General features: G+C 45.4%; 1 protein-coding gene across 1 annotated transcript in view; it reads right to left on the reverse strand.

The window, feature by feature from the left end:
- Nucleotides 1–21,786, reverse strand: part of ppm1l (protein phosphatase, Mg2+/Mn2+ dependent 1L) — an 83,936-nt gene that overhangs the window by 15,479 nt on the left and 46,671 nt on the right. The window contains exon 3 of the mRNA XM_033031182.1: nt 7,550–7,724. Within this exon, the coding sequence (XP_032887073.1) occupies nt 7,550–7,724 (175 nt within the window). The remainder of the gene's footprint in view (nt 1–7,549; nt 7,725–21,786) is intronic.

The raw sequence follows: 21,786 nt of genomic DNA on the forward strand, positions 1-21,786 counted from the left end.
GGCTCAACCACACCAACCATAGATCATCCATTCACACAAGTTCTATGTTATCCCACTTTTGGCAGCCACTCCCTACACACTAAGGGCAACTTACAGAGGTCAATTAACCTACAAATCCACACGTCTTTGGGATGTGGGAGGAAACCAGAGCACCTAGAGGAAATCCACGTGGTCACAGGGAAAACGTGCAAACTCCACACGGACAATACCCGGTCAGGATTGAACTCTGGGTCATGGTGCAATGAGACAGCAGTTCAACCCTGATTGAACAGGTGATTGATGGTTGGCACAGACTCTGTGGGACAAAGGCATGGCGTGTCTTTCCAACAATCAATCAATTCATTCATCTCGTGCACATTAATTATGTCTCAAATTCTTTTCTGATAACTTTACAACTGACGTTTGACACCAAATTCATTGAATTTTAAAAATTATTATATTTTATCAATGTGCAATGTGTTTTCAGGTCTGTTGTGCTGTTGCAAGTATGAATGTCATTGCTGTGTTATTGGTACATTATAATTAAACACTCTTGACTTGTGGATGAAGAAGAATTAGTAACAATACCACTGATCACTCGAGTGGGCAGCAGCTGTGAAATGCTTCCATGGGGTGATGATAACTGAGAGAAGAGGGAGAGTTTCCGAGGAAGTTTTGGAGTTGCTGCCTTATAGCGCCAGAGACCCAGGTTCCATCCTGACCACGGGTGCTGTCCGTATGGAGTTTGTACATTTTCTCTGTGACTGCAAGGATTTTCTTCAGGTGCTCTGGTTTCCTCCCACACTCCAAAGACATACAGGTTTAGAGGTTAATTGGCTTCTGGAAATTGTAAGTTGCCCATAGTGTGTAGGATGTGCTAGTGTGTGGGGATCGCTGGTTGGCACGGAATCTGTGTGATGAAGGGCCTGATATAGACAATAGACTATAGGTGCAGGAGTAGGTCATTTGGTCCTTCGAGCCAGCAGCTCCATTCAATATGATCATGGCTGATCATCCACAATCAGTACCCTGTTCCTGCCTTCACGCCATATCCCCTGACTCCGCTATCTTTAAGAGCTCTAACTCTCTTGAAAGCAGAGAATTGGCCTCCACTGCCTTCTGAGGCAGAGAATTCCACAGATTCACAACCCTCGGTGTGAAAAGGTTTTTCCTCATCTCCGTTCTAAATGGCTTACCCCTTATTCTTAAACTGTGGCCCCTGGTTCTGGACTCCCCAACATTGGGAACATGTTTCCTGCCTCTATCGTGTCCAAACCCCTAATCTATATTACTAAAAGTTTGTTCTTGACCGGTTTTGGCCATCTGTGCTGCGATTTCCGAAAGAACGCCGCCACCTATGGCCGTCATTTTTGGCCACCTTGCTCAGAGCCCCCCTCCGCCGCATGTGTGCCGAGGATTTTTCCCGTCGATTAAAAATGACAGAGATATTAATGTTTTTACACAATTCCCCATTCTCTCTGCTGCCCCCGCTGGCGGCAGGGGGGATGGACTATAAAACCAGGAAGTGGTGTGCCTCACTCACTCTTCAAGATGGAGGAAGGCAGAGGGTCACGTTTCTCTGAGCTGTGAATAACACTGAACACATGTCTACTCAAATGTAAGTGCCCTTAGTGGTTCTAAAATGCTTGCAGAATATGTCTATTGGTTCTAAAGCTTGCAAAAAGTGTCTCTATTGGTTCTAAAGCTTGCAAAAGGTGTCTATTGGTTCTAAAGCTTGCAAAAAGTGTTTCTATTGGCTCTAAGCTTGCAAAAAGTGTCTCTATTGGTTCTAAAGCTTGCAAAAAATGTCTCTATTGGTTCTAAAGCTTGCAAAACAATGTCTCTATTGGATCTAAGCTTGCATAAATATGTCTCTATTGGTTCTAAAGCTTGCAAAAAAATGTCTATTGTTTCTAAAGCTTCCAAAAAATGTCTATTGGTTCTAAAGCTTGCAAAAAGTGTCTATTGGTTCTAAAGCTTGCAAAAAAAAATGACTATTGGTTCTAAAGCTTGGGTGTGGCTTGAAGTTGAAAGGCACTACTTACTGCAGATGGTGGCTTGGGTGCAATGGCTTGAAGTTAAAATGCATTACTTATTGCAAATGGGGGCGTGGGTGCATTGGCTTGAAGTTTAAAGGCACTACTTACTGCAAATTGTGGCTTGAAGTAGAAAGGCACTACTTACTGCAAATAGTGGCATGAAGTTGAAAGGCACTACTTACTGCAAATGGTGGCTTGGGAGCTTTGGCTTGAAGTTGAAAGACACTATTACTGCAAATGGTGGCTTGGTTGCTTTGGCTTGAAGTTAAAAGGCACTACTTACTGCAAATGGTGGCTTGGGTGTGGCTTGAGGTTGAAAGACACCACTTACTACAAATGATGGCGGGTGTGGCTTGGGTGTGGCTTGAAGTTGAAAGACACCACTTACTGCAAATGGTGGCATGAAGTTGAAAGGCACTACTTACTGCAAATGGTGGCTTGGGAGCTTTGGCTTGAAGTTGAAAGGCACTATTACTGCAAATGGTGGCTTGGTTGCTTTGGCTTGAAGTTGAAAGGCAGTACTTACTGCAAATGGTGGCTTGGATGCAATGGCTTGAAGTTAAAAGGCATTACTGCAAATGGTGACTTGGGTGCATTGGCTTGAAGTTGAAAGGCACCACTTACTGCAAATGGTGGCATGAAGTTGAAAGGTACTACTTACTGCAAATGGTGGCTTGAGTTGAAAGGCACTACTTACTGCAAATGGTGGCTTGGGTGCATTGGCTTGAAGTTGAAAGGCACTATTTACTGTTAATGGTAGCATGAAGTTGAAAGGCACTATTTACTGCTAATGGTAGCATGAAGTTGAAAGGCACTACTTACTGCAAATGGTGGCTTGGTTGCTTTCACTTGAAGTTGAAAGGCACCTCTTACTGCTAATGGCGGCTTGGGTGTGGCTTGGGTGTGGTTTGAAGTTGAAAGCCACTACTTACTGCAAATGGTGGCATAGGTGCATTGGCTTGAAGTTGAAAGGCACTACTTACTGCAAATGGTGGCTTCGGTGCTTTGGCTTGAAGTTAAAAGGCACTACTGTAAATGCACTTACTTCTTGTTTGCACTGTATATTGATTTTAGATAAAACGCTACCACTTACGGCTGTGATTTTTGGCCATCTTACTCAGTCCCCCTCTGCTGAGCAGGTGCAGATAATTCTTCCCATCAATGAAAAATAAAAGTGTTATTAGTTTTTTTTTAAATGTTGAGAATCTCTCTCCTGTCAATCACTCCATGAAAGCCACACCTTTTCCAGTAGGCGGGGGGGGGGGGGGGAGGGGGTTATAAAACCCGGAAATGTGGGTGTGGCTCAGTCTCTGCAAGATGGAGACGGGAGAGGTCACGACTCGCTGTCTTTAGTGGCTTTGCACCCTACTTCAAATGGTATGAAACTGCACTTGAATTTGGTGGCCTTGCACCCTGCTAGAAGTGGTAAGAAACTGCACTTGAATTTGGTGGCCTTATACCCTGCTTGAAATAGAATTTCAAGGATTAGTCGTGAGTCAACTACCAGCCCACCAGCCGTGAGTGAGTGAGTTGCCAGCACAACAGGCTTGATTGACTGAGACGCCAGCCCAAGAATCCATTTGGTGCACAATTTACATACTAGCCCTCTGGAAACCAGTCCCTTCAGCCCACAACACCCATACTAGCGCTCCAGAAAGCCCCCCCCCCCCAACTGGCCACCAATATTAGAATTGGTGGAGAGGTGGAATATTGCGTTGGATGACCAGCCTTCCTGTGTGATGCTGGGACCCAACGGGTCCCGCTTAGTCTAGTAATCTTATATATTTCTATAAGATGCCCTGTCATCCTTCTAAATTCCAGAGTGTACAAGCCCAGCCGCTCCATTCTATCAACATATGACAGCCCTGTGCATCTCTCGTGTAAAGTAAAGAAGCTCAGAAAACTGCACATTACAAATATTTCTATTAAAACTGCAAAGGAAAACCATTCAATTTGTTTTTGACTGGAATCCAATAAAGAATGTATTATTTCACAGCTGCAGACTGGGGTGAAGGAACTTGGTTTAAGCATTAATTACAAGAACAATTGCTGCTTTTGTATTTTGCATATTCTCAAATTAAAGAAAGAGTGATAAAGTTTAAAATGCTCAACAAAATACTAAGACAGTTCTTTCTCTGTCTGAAGAAGGGTCCCAACCCGAAACGACACCCATCCTTTTTCTCTAGATGCTGCCTGACCCATTGAGTTACTCCAGCACTCTGTGCTTATCTTTGACATATACCAGCATCTGCAGTTCCTTTCTACACCCACACTTTCTCTAGTTCAGCAGATAATTTGGTTACTTTAATCAACATATACAATCAAAATATACAAACAATGAAGATCCTGTTTACATTTTTTTGCTGCAGTCATCTCTTTGCATAAGGTTACATGTGCATGACTGATTTCCTGTCTTTGCTCTGCATTCATAATTCATGCCCTAAGAAATGGTAGTCCTTTGTAAACAGCAAACTCGTTTGTGTTTTGTCAAAGGTCTAACTGGCTGTCATTCTCAGTCATAGAGTGATACAGTGTGGAAACAGGCCCTTTGGCCCAACTTGCCCACACCGGTCACAATATCCCAGCTACACTAGTCCCACCTGCCAGCATTTGGTCCATATCCCTCCAAACCTGTCCTATCCATGTACCTGTCTAACTGTCTCTAACTACCTTCACTGGCAGCTTGTTCCATACACCCACCACCCTTTGTGAGAAAAAGTTTAGCCCTCAGATTCCTATTAAATATTTTCCCCTTCACCTTAAACCTATGTCCTCTGGTTCTCGATTCACCCACTCTGGGCAAGACTCTGTGCATCTAGTCATTTGAAAGATAAAGTTGAGAATTTAAGATAGACACAAAATGCTGGAGTAACTCAGTGGGACAGGGCAACACCTCTGGAGACTGGGACAGACAGCACCACAGTTCTTCAGACTGATGGACTGAAGAAGAGTCTCGACCTGAAATATCGCCCATTCCTTCTCTCCAGAGATGCTGCCTGTCCCACTAATGTTGCTCCAGCATTTTGTGTCTATCTTCGATATAAGCCAGCATCTGCAGTTCCTACCACTGTATTTTTTACTACTATATTGAAAGCTCTGACACTTTCATTAACTTCACTTTAACTGAATATTGGAGCAAAGTATATACTGCACCTTCTTCTTAGGCAGTCCCTTTGGATCGTGGAAATATCAAAGCCTCGAAGGCAATAGACAATAGACAATAGGTGCAGTAGGCCATTCGGCCCTTCGAGCCAGCACCGCCATTCAATGTGATCACGGCTAATCATCCTCAATCAGTACCCCGTTCCTGCCTTCTACGCATATCCCCTGACTCCGCTATTTTTACGAGTCCTATCTAGCTCTCTCTTGAAAGCATCCAGAGAACCTGCCTCCACCGCCCTCTGAGGCAGCGAATTCCACAGACTCACCACTCTCTGTGAGAAAAAGTGTTTCTTCGTCTCCATTCCAAATGCCTTACTCCTTATTCTTAAACTGTGCCCCCTGGTTCTGGACTCCCCCAACATCGGGAACATGTTTCCTGCCTCTAGCGTGTCCAAGCCCTTAACAATCTTATATGTTTCAATGAGATCCCCTCTCTTCCTGCTAAACTCCAGAGTGTACAAGCCCAGCTGCTCCATACTCTCAGCATATGACAGTCCCGCCATCCCGGGAATTAACCTTGTAAACCTACGCTGCACTCCCTCAATAGCAAGGCCCTTAAAAGCATAGCTTTAAGGTGAGCGGAGCAAAGTTTAAAGGAGATGTGCAGGGCAAGTTTTTTACATAGAGGGTATTGAGTGATTGGAATGCACAACAGGGGTGGTGGTGGAGACAGATTATGACTGTGGTATTTAGGAGGCTTTTAGATCACACTTGCTCGGATTAAACTCTATCTGCCATTTCTCTGCCCATTTCCTCTTCTTTAGCAAATACAACCAAAGGTTGGACGCACCAGTCATTGCTGCAGATGATCTAACTACATAACACAACAGCACACCACAGACCACGTCAGTCCTGCCATTGTCAGCTGAGAATAGACGCAAAACACTGGAGTAACTCAGCGGGCCAGGCAGCATCTCTGGAGAGAAGGAACGACACAACTGCCCTGGCAGACCCATTGTTTCTGACTGTCTCCACGTACCTTGACTCCATCCTATCCCCCCTGGTCCAATCTCTCCCGACCTATATCCAAGATACCTATATCACACGCCCTTCATCTCTTTAATGACTTCCGCTTTCCGAGCCCCCACTCCCTCATCTTTACTCTGTTTAACGTTCTACACTGTCAGCTGAGACACACACACACACACACACACACACACACAGTTTCCAGACTCTATGATTGCGAAGAACATTAGATGAGGTTTAACAAAAGTCAAAAGCCTGATTAAAAACTGCTGGACGTCTGTGGTGAAAGTGAAGAGAATGCAGAGTCAACAAACAGCGCTCCCCTTGCATAAATGTCAAACTCACAGACCGCACTTTGTCCAAACCTCGTCTGTTTGAGCTGATGAAACAAATGTAAATTATGGCAAGCTTGCAGTGCTGCACCAGATACCAGAATCACACAAAGGGGTTGGAAACTATATTGTTTGCCAATTGTGCAGGGCACATTGTGTTTAATATAATGCAGTAAAACCTATTAGCTGCAATGTAAAAGTAGATGCTGAACCTCTTGTGAATCACTTCATCGGTTCTGCTGAGCGAGGCCATGCTTAAAGACCAATTTAGTTTAGTTTGGACCCGGCGTGGGGGGGGGGGGGGGGGGGGGGGGGGGAGCTGTCGAGAACTAAGCTGGACCCGATGGGGGGAGGGGGGGAGGGGATGAAAAGGGGATGAGTACTTTTTGTAACTTTGTTGGTGCCCTTGCGGTGACTCTTTTGTGTACATTGTCTGCAAAAACAAAGAATTTCACTGTATCTAGGAACATGTTACATTAAAGTGTCATCATCATCATCATCATAGTTTCAGTTGAGTGTAGAGATACAGCCCACTGGGTCCTTGACAGTCAGCCATCACGCATAAACTAGTTATATCGTACACACACTAGCGGCTGGAGTAACTCAGTGGGACAGGCAGCATCTCTGGATAGATGGAATGGGTGACATTTTGGGTCGAGTCTGAAGAAGGGTCTCGACCTGAAATGCCACCCATTCTTTCTATTAAGTTCATGGATAAAGGTTCATAATATCCTAGCTCATGGAACAGTCCTTCCAAAAGCTAAGGTCCTGTTCGGTTCACCTCTACCCCATTGAGGACATTGGACTTTGTCGAAGGAACTGATGTGCTCCAATGCTGCAAACTATATTCTGCACTCTGTATCTTCCCCTTTGCTCTATCTATTGTACTTGAGTTTGACTTGATTAAATGAAGCACAGGTTTTCACTGTACTTTGAGTTGCAATAATAATAAACCTATTGTAAATGTAGTGAAGCATTTAATGTCAAATCACTGCAAAAAATCCACAACAGGTATTCAAAATAATTAAAGCTGGCGTGAAAAGTTACTTGAAATGTTCTGATAACACTTACCTGCCTCATCATAGGCTGCAGAAAGCCTCTCAAGCACTTTGCGGTCAATTGCAAGAATCTGCTGCTCCAGAATTGTTTGGTGGGACAACACACTATTCTCCTTATCTTTCTCGTAGTCTTGCAAATGTTGCTTCAGGGCCTCAGGCAAGTGTATCTTCACATATTCTGCAGCAGACTAGACAGAAAAAGATATGCGTTGAAAGGAATGTTATCCGATTATTCGTCAGAGTTGTACTATAGAATGTTGTGTTACAGTCTGCGTCAATTCAACAGTGCAGAGTCACGATCAATATTATATCCCGAATCATTGATATTTAGAGTCACAGATTTATACAGCATTGAAACAGCTCAACGTTGTCCGACTAATTTGTCCACCTGACCTGGTCTGATTTGCCTGTGCTTGGCCTCTATCCTGTCAAACACTGTCTAACCGTAGATAGATACAAAAGGCTGGAATAACTCCACAGGACAGGCAGCATCTCAGGATAGAAGGAATGGGTGAGATGCTGAATAACTCCAGCATCTCCAGTTCCTTCCTACACATTGTCTAACCGTATATATGCGGGGCTCCCATTGTAAATATTCCTGCCTCTGGCTTCCACTGGCAGCTCGTTCCATATACCCCACCGTGTGAACAGGTTGCCCCACATGTCCCCCTTAAATCTTTCCTCTCTCACCTTAAATCCGCGCCCTCTAGTTTTGGACACTTCTCCCATGGGGGAAATGGAAGAGGCTTCTGGGTACAACAGGTATTTTAAAATAATTAGGAGGGGAAAAAAATTTAAAGATATGTGGGGCAAGTATTTTTACACAGAGGGTGGTGAGTGCCTGGAACTTGCTGCTGGGGGTTGTGGAAGAGGTGGATATCATAGTGGTGATTAAGAAACATATGGATATGTATCTATTATCTAAATGGTGGCTGATTAGGAAAAGGGGAGATGCAACGAGACCTGGGTGTCATGGTACACCAGTCATTGAAAGTAGGCATGCAGCAGCAGCAGGCAGTGAAGAAAGCAAATGGTATGTTAGCATTCATAGCAAAAGGATTTGAGTATAGGAGCAGGGAGGTTCTACTGCAGTTGTACAGGGTATTGGTGTGACCACACCTGGAGTATTGCGTACAGTTTTGGTCTCCAAATCTGAGGAAAGACATTCTTGCCATAGAGGGAGTACAGAGAAGGTTCACCAGACTGATTCCTGGGATGTCAGGACTTTCATATGAAGAAAGACTGGATAGACTCGGCTTGTACTCGCTAGAATTTAGAAGATTGAGGGGGGATCTTATAGAAACTTACAACATTCTTAAGGGGTTGGACAGGCTAGATGCAGGAAGATTGTTCCCGATGTTGGGGAAGTCCAGGACAAGGGGTCACAGTTTAAGGATACTTAAGGATACTCGATCCTTTAGGACCGAGATGAGAAAAACATTTTTCACACAGAGAGTGGTAAATCTCTGGAACTCTCTGCCACAGAAGGTAGTTGAGGCCAGTTCGTTGGCTATATTTAAGAGGGAGTTAGATGTGGCCCTTGTGGCTAAAGGGATCAGGGGGTATGGAGAGAAGGCAGATACAGGATACTGAGTTGGATGATCAGCCATGATCATATTGAATGGCGGTGCAGGCTCGAAGGGCCAAATGGCCTACTCCTGCACCTATTTTCTACGTTTCTATGTTAATCTGTCGGGTCAGGGGGAGTTCCATGTAATCCCGTGCTACCTGCTCCATGGTCGGATAGTCGGCGTCTAAACTCTCACCCACCTGGTTTGCCAGGTGAGGAGGGGGCTGTGGACCCCCAGCAGGACCAAAAACAAGACCTGTCAAAGGGCGGATGAACTGTTAGCGAGTCACACTTCACACTTCAGTAGAAGTTGCGATCACTGTCGTACATAGCACCGTACATAAGGCACCGTGCCCGTTGATGTTTGATGATAAGGAGGGATGTGGATTATGTGCCGGGAGATAAGATTAGATTAGATTAGATTAGATTTCCTTTATTGTCATTCAGACCTTTCGGTCTGAACGAAATGTTGTTGCCTGCAGCCATACATGTAATAATAACAACACACAATAAACACAAATTAACATCCACCACAGTGAGTTCACCAAACACCTCCTCACTGTGATGGAGGCAAAAGTCTTAGAGTTACTGTCTCTTCCCTCCTCTTCTCCCTCTGCGCCGAGGCGATACCCCACCGGGCGATGGTAAGTCAGTCCCGCGGTTCAAGCTTCGCAGCCCGGGGGTGGTCGAAGCTGCCGCCCTCCAGTCCAGCAGACGCAGCTGTTGCAACGGGATCTCCGGAAAACAGGCACCAGCCTGTGACCTGCGAGCTCCCGACATTGTCATCCACTGGCCCGCGGCCGAGCCCCGGATCCAGGTCGCCGCCGCCAGAATGCCGCCTCAGCCGCCGGAGCACCCACACGATAAGAGTTGGACTTGGCATCATGTTCATCACAGACACTATGGGTCCAAGGGCTAGTTCTTGTGCTGTTCTGTTCTATGTTCTAGTTTCCCAGTGAGGATAGCGTGGTTACTTTGCCCTGATTTTAATATCAGTCACCACTTAGCAGGTAAAATTCTCTTTACTGTTCATATATATATATATATCTGTAAAATTTGGGAAGACTTATTTAAAATCTTCTGTACCAATTACAAAATACTCATTAAAAGCTTGTTAAAATAAAACATATGATTAATTGCATTTTGTGTGACAGGAAAATAAAACATACAATCTAAGAATCCTATACCTAATTTATTTCGTACAAGCAAATGTACACATGATTATTAGTAACATTCCAGTTTTGCATTATTTCCATTTAGATAAAGGGACACAGTGTGGAAACGGGCCCTTTGGCCGACCGAGTCAACGTTAACCATCAACCACCCACTTACACTAATCCTACACCAACCTTATCCTCTCCATGTTGTAATCAATTCCTTCCAGGTTTTACCACACACCTACGCACTCGGGGGAATTTACAGGGCTAATTAACCTAAGAATCCACACGGCTATGGGGCGTGGGAGGAAAGCAGAGCACCTGGAGTTAACCCATATTAACCCACAGGTTAACTTGCAAATTCCACACAATCCCGAGGTTGGGATTGAACCTGGATCTCTGGCGCTGTGAAGCAACAGCTCTATAAACTCCACCACTGTGCCACTTATTTATTTAGTTTAGAGATAGTGTGGAAACAGGCCCTTCAGCCCACCGAGTCTGCACCGACCAGAGATCCCAGCACATTAACACTATCCTACACACACCAGGGACAATTTACACACAGACCAAGCCAATTAGCCTACAAACCCGTACGTCTTTGGAGTGTTGGTGGAAACCGAAGAGCTTGGAGAAAACCCACGCGGTCATGGGGAGAACGCACAAACTCCGTGCAGAGAGTACCCATAGTCGGGATCGAACCCGGGTCTCTGGTGCTGCAAGCACTGTAAGGCAGCAACTCTACCGCTGCACCACCGTGCTCTTGTTATATTGATTCAACCAAAAAGCAAGATTAATTTAGCACTAGTAGGCAAATAAATTATCGTATTGAGAACACATTATTGTGGACTTACATTTTTCTTTTTCTCTGATTCCATTATAGCCAAGTCTTATGTTATTATTACTCAAATGCTTTTACAATTTCAAGAAAAGAAACAGAAAAGAAACACTGGGAAACTAAAAAGCTTCCTTTGAAAATAGTCTGTGAATTATTATGCTGGGTAAATAAGCAAGGTGCATTTGCCTGTAATTTCTTATGTAAATTTTTCATCCAAAATATCACTGTTGACATTGTGTGAAGCTAATTAAATTGTAGCAATGGCAACTGGGATCAGTGGCTTTAGAACTCGAGCGAAAAGATTGAAAACTCGACAAGCCAAAAAAGAACATTTTTCTTAAATGTAATCTCCCGATATATCTTGGTTTCTTGCATTTTACATTACGGCACATAATAGGTGCATGAACTGAAATACTTAACCTTCATCGTTTCAATAGAGCTATGCTCAACATGCAATTTAAAAGGCTCCAGAAACAATAAGAATGTAATCAACCAGCAAATTTGACACAGCACCGGGAATTCAGTAGTGTGTTGGACTATATTCTGAAAAATATCAGTTTTTTGTTATATACAGGTCCACCACAGATTTTCCCACACCTTAGGTTCCAGAGCCTTGCCGTATTATCTGCTTTGCCGGACAAACCGAGGACACGGACTTGGGGGGGGGGGGGGGGGGGGGCGACCGGATATCGGCCCGCAAAGTTGGCTATGGGAACGGATCTGCTGGCTCTGGCCAGGCCAGAGTGCCAGAGCCCCGGCCACAGGGGGCAAATTCGACCCATTGGTCGGCACGGAGGTCCCGATGAGGTTGAGATCGGCCATCCCACCTGGTCCAGGCACCACATTTTTGGGGGAGCTTCTGGGGGGGTGGGGGATTTTGTCCGGATTTCCTGGACCAACAGTTGCCAGAAAATCAGAGGTGGACCTACACTAGTCAAATATATTTGGATCCAGTCAATACCAGTTCTTCACGTGGACATTTTGTTGCTGTTGACTGTTGGGGAGTTGATGCTTTCTGAACAAATAAACATGGATTACAAAATGGAGTTAAAGGAGAATATTTTATTCAGTGGTCTCATGATTAATGGTGTAAATATATAACGTCATTTGTTGGTGATCTTCCATCTGTGCTGCTGTTGATTGAAGGTGCAGGAGTTCCTCAGACTCAAGCATCATCATTCATCATCTTCCTTCCAGCGTGTGCTGTTGGACATTTGATATTCAGTTCAGTTTAAATTGATTAGCCCACACCAGACAGAGAGAGGCTAGGCAACGTCTAGGCACAGGCTGATAAATGGCAAGTAACATTCTTGTCTGAAGAAGGGTCTCGACCCAAAATGTCACCCATTCCTTCTCTCCATAGATGCTGCCTGACCCGCTGGGCTACTCCAGCTTTCTGTGTCTATCTTTGGTGTAAAGCAGCATCTGCAGTTCCTTCCTACACATTCTTGTCATGCAAGTGTCAGATCATGAACATTTGCATGATCAGAACATGGGTTTAAGGAGCAGAGTTTAAAAGAGATGGTTTTTATGGCACGTTTGGGTCTGGGCTCATTTATTTACACAGAGGTCGGTGAATACCTGGAACACGCTGCCAGAGGTGATTGTTGGGGCAGATACGATCGTGGTATTTAAGAGACGTTTGGATATGCATATGCAGGGAATGGAGGGATATGGATTATGGAGAGGCTGGTGCTCACTCACCTGCGACCCCTGGTTAAATCCTACCTGGAGCCCTTGCTGTTCGCTTACCAAACAAAGATGGGGCTTGAGGACGCCATCATCCACCTGCTCCATCGCTCCTATACTCACCTGGATAAGCTGGGAAGCACTGTGAGAGTCATGTTTTTTTACTTCTACAGTGATAAAGACAGACTCTCTCCCCACCCCCACCCCTATCTTTGCACATCTCCAATCCTTGCCACTCATCACTTTAATTTCATGTTTCATGTATTTTGTGTTTTTATGACTGTTGGCAGATCAATTTCCCTCCTGGGATAAATAAAGTTCTATCGTATCGTATCGTGCAGTTGGTCTTGACATCATGTTCAGCACGGATATTGTGGGCCAAAGGGTCTGTCCTTGTGCTGTATTATCCTGGGTTCTCTATTCTATCTCTAACAAGATAAAACCAAGCAGATTACTCTTGCCTCTCAATGGCAATGGCCACCATTGAGAGACTGAGAGTCCGAAGAAGGGTCTCGACCCCAAACGTCACCTATTCCTTTTTTCCCCAGAGATGCTGTCTGACCCGCTGAGTTAGTCCAGCCTTTTGTGTCAATCTTCGGCACCTATTACTTGCCAGGCTTTGGCCTACCACAACACTCTTACAGCTTTCTTCTCCCCCCCCCCCCCCCCCCTGAAGAAGGGTTCTGTTGTATGTAGGTGGAGAGGGATGGGGGGGGGGGGGAGAAATGGATACAGATCCAGCTGAGGCATGGGGAAAGGAGGGGGAAAAGGGGGTGAGGGAGGGGGGCTGTTTGCCCCAAGATTGAGACCATCTACTCTGCATCTCTGCTGTTTCCCTTCCTTTCTCTAGCTCCAATTCAAACTTCTAAACCTTCAGCCCTCCTTTAACACTCTCATCTTCCATCACATGCTCAATAAAATAACTGTCCATGGGACCTGGCATCTACTCCTGAATTGAGGATGTTTCCACTAGTGGGAGAGTCTAGGACCAGAGGGCACAGCCTCAGGATGAAAGGACGTACCTTTAGAAAGGAGATGAGGAGGAATTTTTTTAGTCAGAGTGTTACAAATCTGTGGAATTCATTGCCTCAGAAGGCTGAGGAGGCCCAGTCGGTGGATATTTTTAAGGCGGGATTGACAGATTCTTGATTAGTACGGGTGTCATGGGTTATGGGGAGAAGGCAGGGTAATGTGGTTGAGAGGGAAAGATAGAACAGTTCAGTTTAGTTCTTGTTTATTGTCATGTGCAGTGAAAACCTTTTGTTGCGTACAGGTCAGCCGTAATTGTATGGCGGAGTAGACTTTTCAGTCATGAAAAGAATTCTGCTCCGATGACTTATGAACTGATAAAAAAAAGAATTTCGACTGAATGAATAACTCCACGACTTCCCTTCTTGATCCACACAAAAGAATATTTTGCTGATGGCCAAAAATAAAATCCCTCATCTCACCCCCTTCCGCTCCCTCTGGATCTCTGTATCTTTAAACAACTACAGAAAGCAACTGTTGTATTGATTGAAGGAACATCCAGAGGAAATAAATAATGAACGAGTTCCTTAAATAGCATCGGTGGAGTTTCCTCTTGGCTGCAAGGGTAAGGGAGGAAATTAGCTGCAGTGTTGAGCTGCAAAATATCTGCAGATTAAATTAGTTTATTGTCATATCTACCAGAGTGCAATGAAATTCCCTGCTCACATTAAGCCTACAGAGTGAAAGGTAGGCATACGGTAATGATTAATACGGCAGTGACTACATTGATGTGCGAAACAGCAGAACGGTGCAAGATTGTACTGCAAAATCCGTGTGGTGCAAAAGAATATTGAAGTACAGCATTGGAAGACCCGAATGAGGTAGGGTCAAGAAGAAAGGGTCAGTAACTCAGTGGGTCAGCCAGCATCTCTGGAGAATATACACAGGTGTCACTTTAGGTCGCGACCCTTCTGTAGACTGATTGTCGGGGCGTGGGGGGGGGGGGGGGGGGGGGCTGGAGGGGAGAAGAGAAGAAGGCTGGAAAAGGGGAGAAACAGGACAAAGCGTGGCAGGTAACAGATAAGCGAGGGGGGGGGGGGGGCGATGATAGGCACATTGTTGGAAAAAGGCCAGTGATAAGAGCAGAAGGTATGAGAGGTTTTGTAGAGTTGCGGGTTGTGAAGCCAGTAGCGGGGGGGGGGGGGGGGGGGGGGTCGAGAGGAGAAATAGGCGGGATTCCTGGTGGGGCAGAGAGGAGGGAAGAATCCATGGATCTGTGAAAATGTTTCTTAAACATTGCGATTGTACCAGCCTCAACTACCTCCTCTGGCAGCTCATTCCATACATCTGCTGCTGAAATTGTTAAATACATGAAAGGATTGATTAACAGGATAAGGAGACAATTAAAAGAGCAAAATGATACATATTTTAGAGAGGTCTTCAACACAAATTATCAAATTAGAGCCCATTCAAGTCAATGTGCGGCAGAGTTGCTGCCTTACAGCACCAGAGACCCGGGTTTGATCCTGACTACGGATGCTAACCTGTATGGAGTTTGCACGTTCTCCCCATGACCACCAGGGGGCGCCAGCAATGGCTGCCTTGCCAACCGTCTGTCTGTCCCTTCTTTTGTTGTTTGTTTGTATGTATGTGTTAAATGTATGTTTTTAGTGTTCTTTAGCTTGCTTTATGTGGAGGGTAGGGGGGAGGGGGGAGTTGGGGGAAACCTTTTCCAATCTCTTACCTCGACGTAGGTGCGATTTTGTTCCGTATCGTATCTCTGTTCGCACTGCTGCCTAACATCGCGGAGTTGCCGGCCTTTGCTGGAGTCCGACTTTGAGAGCTCCACCGCGGGAGCCTGCGGGACTTAACATCACGGTGCTCGCGATCCCTTTGCCAGGGATCGACCTCTGAGCTCTACCACGGTAGGTTGACATAGTGGAGCACACGGTCTCTGGTCAGGGACCAACTTCGGGAGCTCCAAGCCGCAGGAGCTTCGACTGCCCCGACGCGGGAGCCTCGATCGCCCCGACTGCGGATGGTTCGACTGCCCCGACCGCGGGAGAATAAAAGAGGAAGTGATCGGACTTTATTGCCTTCCATCACAGTGAGGAACGTGGGGAATCCACTGTGGTGGATGTTTACGGTAACTTTTACGTAGTTGTGTGTCTTGTTGCTTTCTCGTTTAGTATGGCTGTATGGTAATTCAAATTTCACTGAACCTTAATTGGTACACGTGACAATAAACTGACCTTGATCTTGACCGCGTGGGTTTTCTCTGGGAGCTCCGGTTCCCTCCCACACTCCAAAGACGTCGCAGGTTTGTATGTTAATTGGTTTTGTGTAAAAGTAAATTCACACCTAGTATGTGGAGGATAGCGTTAGTATGCGGGGATTGCTGGTCAGCTTCAACTCGGTGGACTGAAGGGCCTGTTTCCACGTTATATCTCTAAACCAAACAAAACTAAATTATGGTTCGAGAGTTTATTTCACGGTCAGATTTATCTGGCTGCAAAAAGTGGTGCAGGTGAATGGACAGTCAATGCTTTTTAAAGAGAGTTTAATTTGTACATATAATCTGAATGCAAGAGTTTCAAAGTATCCGTCATATCCACTGCTGATTTTCCTGCTGTTATATTATAGAAGCATAGATTCTGGAGAATCAGGGAATCTTTCCACCGCTGTAAGTAGATGCCTTTTAACAGCGGTGAACAAACAATGTTCTCAGGTATTTCAACAATGGTGTCCAAGCCATAATATCTTGAAGATTTTCAAAACCATGGGAGTGGTACAATCTCAGTGCTGTTGAAATTCTAGTATATGTTGGCGAGCTCTTTGCAACAACATTACAACAGCTCTACAACAAAACGTTTTGCAGCAGGCTGTTGGAATATTTCATATGCTGCATAATTTATAAGCTCATTACAACAATGGCTCAGAAATTGAGATGAAAAATGACACAGGGGCTATAACACTCACTGTAATAATGGAGGAAATTTGACAGGAACGTCTGTGAATGCACAATGGATTGTAAGCTGCAATAAACAGTAGGGTGGCGCAGTGGCACTTTAGCGTTACACTGTAGATTTGCAGCTTTACAACACCAGAGACCGGGTTCAATCCCGACTACGGGTGCTGTCTGTGCGGAGTTTGTATGTTCTCCCTGTGACCGTGTGGGTTTTCACCGGGTGTTCCGGTTTCCTCCCACATTCCAAAGACGTGCGGGTTTGTAGGTTAATTGGCTTCTGCAAATTGTCCCTAGTATGTAGGATGGAACTGATGTGCAGGTGATCGCTGGTTGATGCGGACTTGGCTGGCCAAAGGGCTTGTTTCTGCGTTGTATCTCTAAAGACCAAAGTCAGGTATTGGATGACATGAGTTGTGTTTGCAACAGGATCTGATGTCTCCTTCTATTTTCCTCAAAAGGACTTGGATATATTACTACAACTGCCAAGATTAGTTTAGCTCAGTTAAACAGACTCTTCGGCCAACTGAGTCCACGCCGACCAGCGCGATCCCTGCACATTAACACAAGCCTACACATAATGGGGACAATTTACACTTATATCAAGTATTCAAACCCAAGCCAATTAACCTACAAACCTGTACGTCTTTGGAGTGTGGGAGGAAAACGAAGATCTCGGAGAAAACCCACGCAGGTCACGGGGAGAACGTACAAAATCCGTACAGACAGCACCCGTAGTCGGGATCGAACCCGGGTCTCTCCGGCGCTGCAAGCGCTGTAAAGCAGCAACTCTACCGCTGCGCCACTGAGGAGCCGAGAAGCCCTGTTGAATTCTCCATCTGATATATATGACGAATTCAACTGGGTATCACACTGCAATCATAAAAGGAAATCGAGTTTCAATCATGCAGCAGTGAAAAAAAAGACTATCACGCAATGAATCTTTAGGCATATATTTTTAAACTTCACCATCAAAGTACTGGCTGTATCCGAAACATCAGCTATCCGCATTTTCCTGAGATGCTGCCTGATCTCCTGAGTAACTCCAGCTCTTTGTGACTTTCTAAAAGCAGAAAATGTTGGAAACAATGGGCAGGTCAGGCAGGATTTGTGAAGTCAGTGAGAGAATCAATGTTTCACTAAGCAGGTATTTTCATTATCTCTTTCTCTTTTAACCGAGGCATTTGATAAGGGCAATTCGGATCCAATTATTCAGCTTGTGACTCTAAATCAGGATTATAAGAATGAAAGAAAACTCAGTGGGTCAGGCATACTCTCTGGAGAACATGGATAGGTGACCTTTCGGGTGACGACCCATTTTCTGACTGAAGAAGGGTCCCATACAAAACGTCACATATCCATGTTCTCGAGAAATGCTGCCTGACCCACTGAGTTACTCCAGCAGCCCGTGCCTTATTTTGCAAACCAGAATCAACAAATTCCTTGTGTCTCCATAATAAGGATGCACAGTTAGCTTCAGAATCCCAGACTGGACAAGGAAAAGTGGGGATAGACACAAAAAGCTGGAGTGACTCAGCGGGACAGGCAGCATCTCTGGAGAGAAGGAATTGGTGATGTTTTGGGTCGAGACCCTTCTTCAGAAGTGGGGTGTTCTTTTGTTCCTGATCTTTAACTCACAACAGTTAGAATGGCAGATACTTTATGACTACAGAATTGGGAGTCTTTAAGTTATTTAGCTATCAAAGAAATATGGAAATACAGCTGCTAGTTTACAAAGAAAACACAAAGTGCTGGAGTAACTCAGCGGATCAGGTAGCATCTCGCCGAACACCATCACTGGCTTCATCACTTCCGGCTCCCTGCCCTCCCAAGCCTCCAACCTCATCGTTCCCCAGCCCCGAACGGCCCGATTTTACCTTCTCCCCAAAATCCACACACGTGATTGTCCTGGCAGACCCATTGTTTCTGCTTGTTCTTGTCGCAACGAACTTATACCCACATACCTCGACTCCATCCTATCCCCCCTGGTCAAATCCCTCCCTACCTATGTCCAAGACACCTCACACGCTCGTCGTCTCCTCCATGACTTCCCTTTTCCAGGCCCCCACTCCCTCATCTTCCCCATGGATATCCAGTCACTCTACATCTCCATCCCCCATCTCCGTTTCTTCCTCGACCACAGAACCAACCAATCCCCATCTACTAATACTCTCCTCCGCCTAAAGGAGCTGGTCCTTACCCTCAACAACTTTTCCTTTGACTCCTCCCATTTCCTCCAAATCCAAGGCGTAGCTATGGGCACGCTCATGGGCCCTAGCTACGCCTGCCTCTTTGTAGGGTACGTCGAACAATCCTTGTTTGAGACGTACCGTGGCCCCATCCCTGACCTCTACCTCCGCTACATTGACGACTGCATTGATGCTACCTCCTGCACCCATGCAGAAGTCACTGACTTCATCCACATCACCACTAACTTCCATCCTGCACTCAAATTCACCAGGACCATTTCCAACATCTCCCTACCGTTTCTAGACCACACTATCTCCATTACAGATGATAGACTACTGACCGACATCCACTACAAACCCACTGACTCCCATGGCTATTTGGACTACACTTCTTCCCACCCTGTTTCCTGTAAGGACTCCATCCCCTACTCCCAATTCCTCCGTCTACACCGCATCTGCACCCAGGATGAGGTGTTCCACACCAGGCCATCGGAGATGTCCTCATTCTTTAGGGAACAGGGGTTCCCCTCTTCTACTATAGATGAGGCTCTCACCAGGGTCTCCTCTATATCCCGTAGCTCCGCTCTCACTCCCCACCCCCCACTCATAGCAAGGACAGAGTCCCCCCTTGTCCTCACCTTCCACCCTACCAGCCGTCACATACAACACATAATCCACCGCCATTTTCGCCACCTCCAACGGGATCCCACCATTAGCCACATCTTCCCATCTCCTCACCTTTCGGCTTTCCGCTCCTTCCGTAACTCCCTGGTCAATTCGTCCCTTCCCACCCAAACCAGCCCCTCCCGCGGTACTTTCCCTTGCAACCGCAGGAAATGCAACACTTGTCGCTTTACCTCCCCCCTCGACTCCATCCAAGGACCCAAGCAGTCTTTCCAGGTGAGGCAGAGGTTCACCTGCACCTCCTCCAACCTCATCTATTGCATCCGCTGTTCTAGATGTCAACTGCTCTACATCGGTGAGACCAAGCGCATGGGAATGGGATGGTTAGTCACCAGCTAGTTCATTCAAGAGGGAAATGTATGGTAACTCAATAGAAACTGGATTAGAAAATACTGTTCTATCCATTAATTGCCATCATAAACTGTACACTGCTCTAACTACATGAATTGTAAAGATGTATAATATATTTATTGTTTAAAATACTGTATCGTGTACATTTTTAGCTCTTGCAGTATTATACTCTACAAATGCAGAAAAATCAATGCAAATACATGAAGATAAATAACAGAACCAGAATGAGATTGTTCAGCTTGTTCCTCGTTAGTGCAGATAGCAGCCTTGCATAAAGTCTTTCTCAGCACTATAAGGAAAGCTTGTCAGCAATTCAAAGCCGCAACTATTCATTACCAGACATCATCAGCTCAATGGGGAAACTGATATGAGTGATGCCTTCAATTGATCCATCAACAATGCACGCAGAGGCTGAATGAAGCAGGTAGTAACTTGTCAACAATGAACCTGTGGTAATGATGGGGCTCAGGTCAAGCCATCTCTCCATTCACTTATAAGTCTCTGTATTTTCTGTACTTTTGCGATATTTATATATATATATATACTCACACACACACCCAAGGTAGACACAAAATGCTGGAGTAACTCAGCAGGTGAAGCAGCATCTCTGGAGAGAAGGAATGGGAGACGTTTCGGGTCGAGTCCCTTATTAAGACAGGGTCTCAGCCCGAGACGTCACCCATTCCTTCTATCCAGGGATCTGAGGTGATCAGGATCGGTGAAGCTGTAAACTAAGAAGTAGAAAGCACAATGTATTCAACTTAGATTCAACTGTAGATTATAACCTCTGAGATCTGTTGTCATCATTTTAAATCATTAGAACGTGGTGTAGTGGTAAAGCTGCTGCCTTACAGCGCCAGAGACCCGGGTTCGATCCTGACCACGGGTGCTGTCTGTACGGAGTTTATACGTTCTCCCCTTGACATGCATGCGTTTTTTCTGAAATCATCGGATTCCTCCCTCACTCAAAGATGTGCTGTTTTGTACGTTAATTGGCTTGGTATAACTGTAAAATTATCCCTAGTGTGTGTAGGGTAATGTTAATGTGCGGGGATCGCTGGTCAGTGAGGACTCGGTGTGCCGAAGTGCCATGTTTCCATGCTGTATCGCTAAACTAAACTAAACATAGATCTTAGAACAGTACAGCACAGGAACAGCCCACAATGTTGGTGCCAAACATGATGCCAAAACCAACTCTCTTCTACACATAATCCATATCAATAGACAATAAACAATAGGTGCAGGAGTAGGTCATTCGGCCCTTCGAGCCAGCACCGCCATTCAATGTGATCATGGCTGATCATCCCCAATCAGTACCCCGTTCCTGCCTTCTCCCCATATCCCCTGACTCCGATATCTTTAAGAGCCCTATTTAGCTCTCTCTTGAAAGTATCCAGAGAACCAGCCTCCACCTAAGGCAGAGAATTCAACAGATTCACAACTCTCTGTGTGAAAAAGTGTTTCTTCACCTCCGTTCTAAATGGCTTACCCCTTATTCTTAAAGGGGTATATCCCTCCATTTTCTGCTTGTCCATCTGCCTATTACAAGGTTCGTAGATTTATTTTGTGGAAGGAGACCTGAACTGGGTCTTTCACAGATTTTACATAAACTTATTACTTCTAATTTCAAAAGGCTTAAGCGGCCTTTTCACGGGGCGACTTGACGCAAGAGTTAACCGGAGTTTAACATCGTGGGAACCTCGTGCGATAACAGTACGGCATTCGTGGACCACCGTGGACCACCGTAGCGCTAACGGCAGGTCATCGTGTAACTTGGTCACTCGGGAGAAAATTCAAGAAAGTTTGAATTTCTCCAAGAGTGACTTGTACACTTGTGGTTG

The sequence above is a fragment of the Amblyraja radiata genome, chromosome 13 (assembly GCF_010909765.2).
Source record: "Amblyraja radiata isolate CabotCenter1 chromosome 13, sAmbRad1.1.pri, whole genome shotgun sequence".
In the NCBI taxonomy this organism is placed as follows: Eukaryota; Metazoa; Chordata; class Chondrichthyes; order Rajiformes; family Rajidae; genus Amblyraja; species Amblyraja radiata.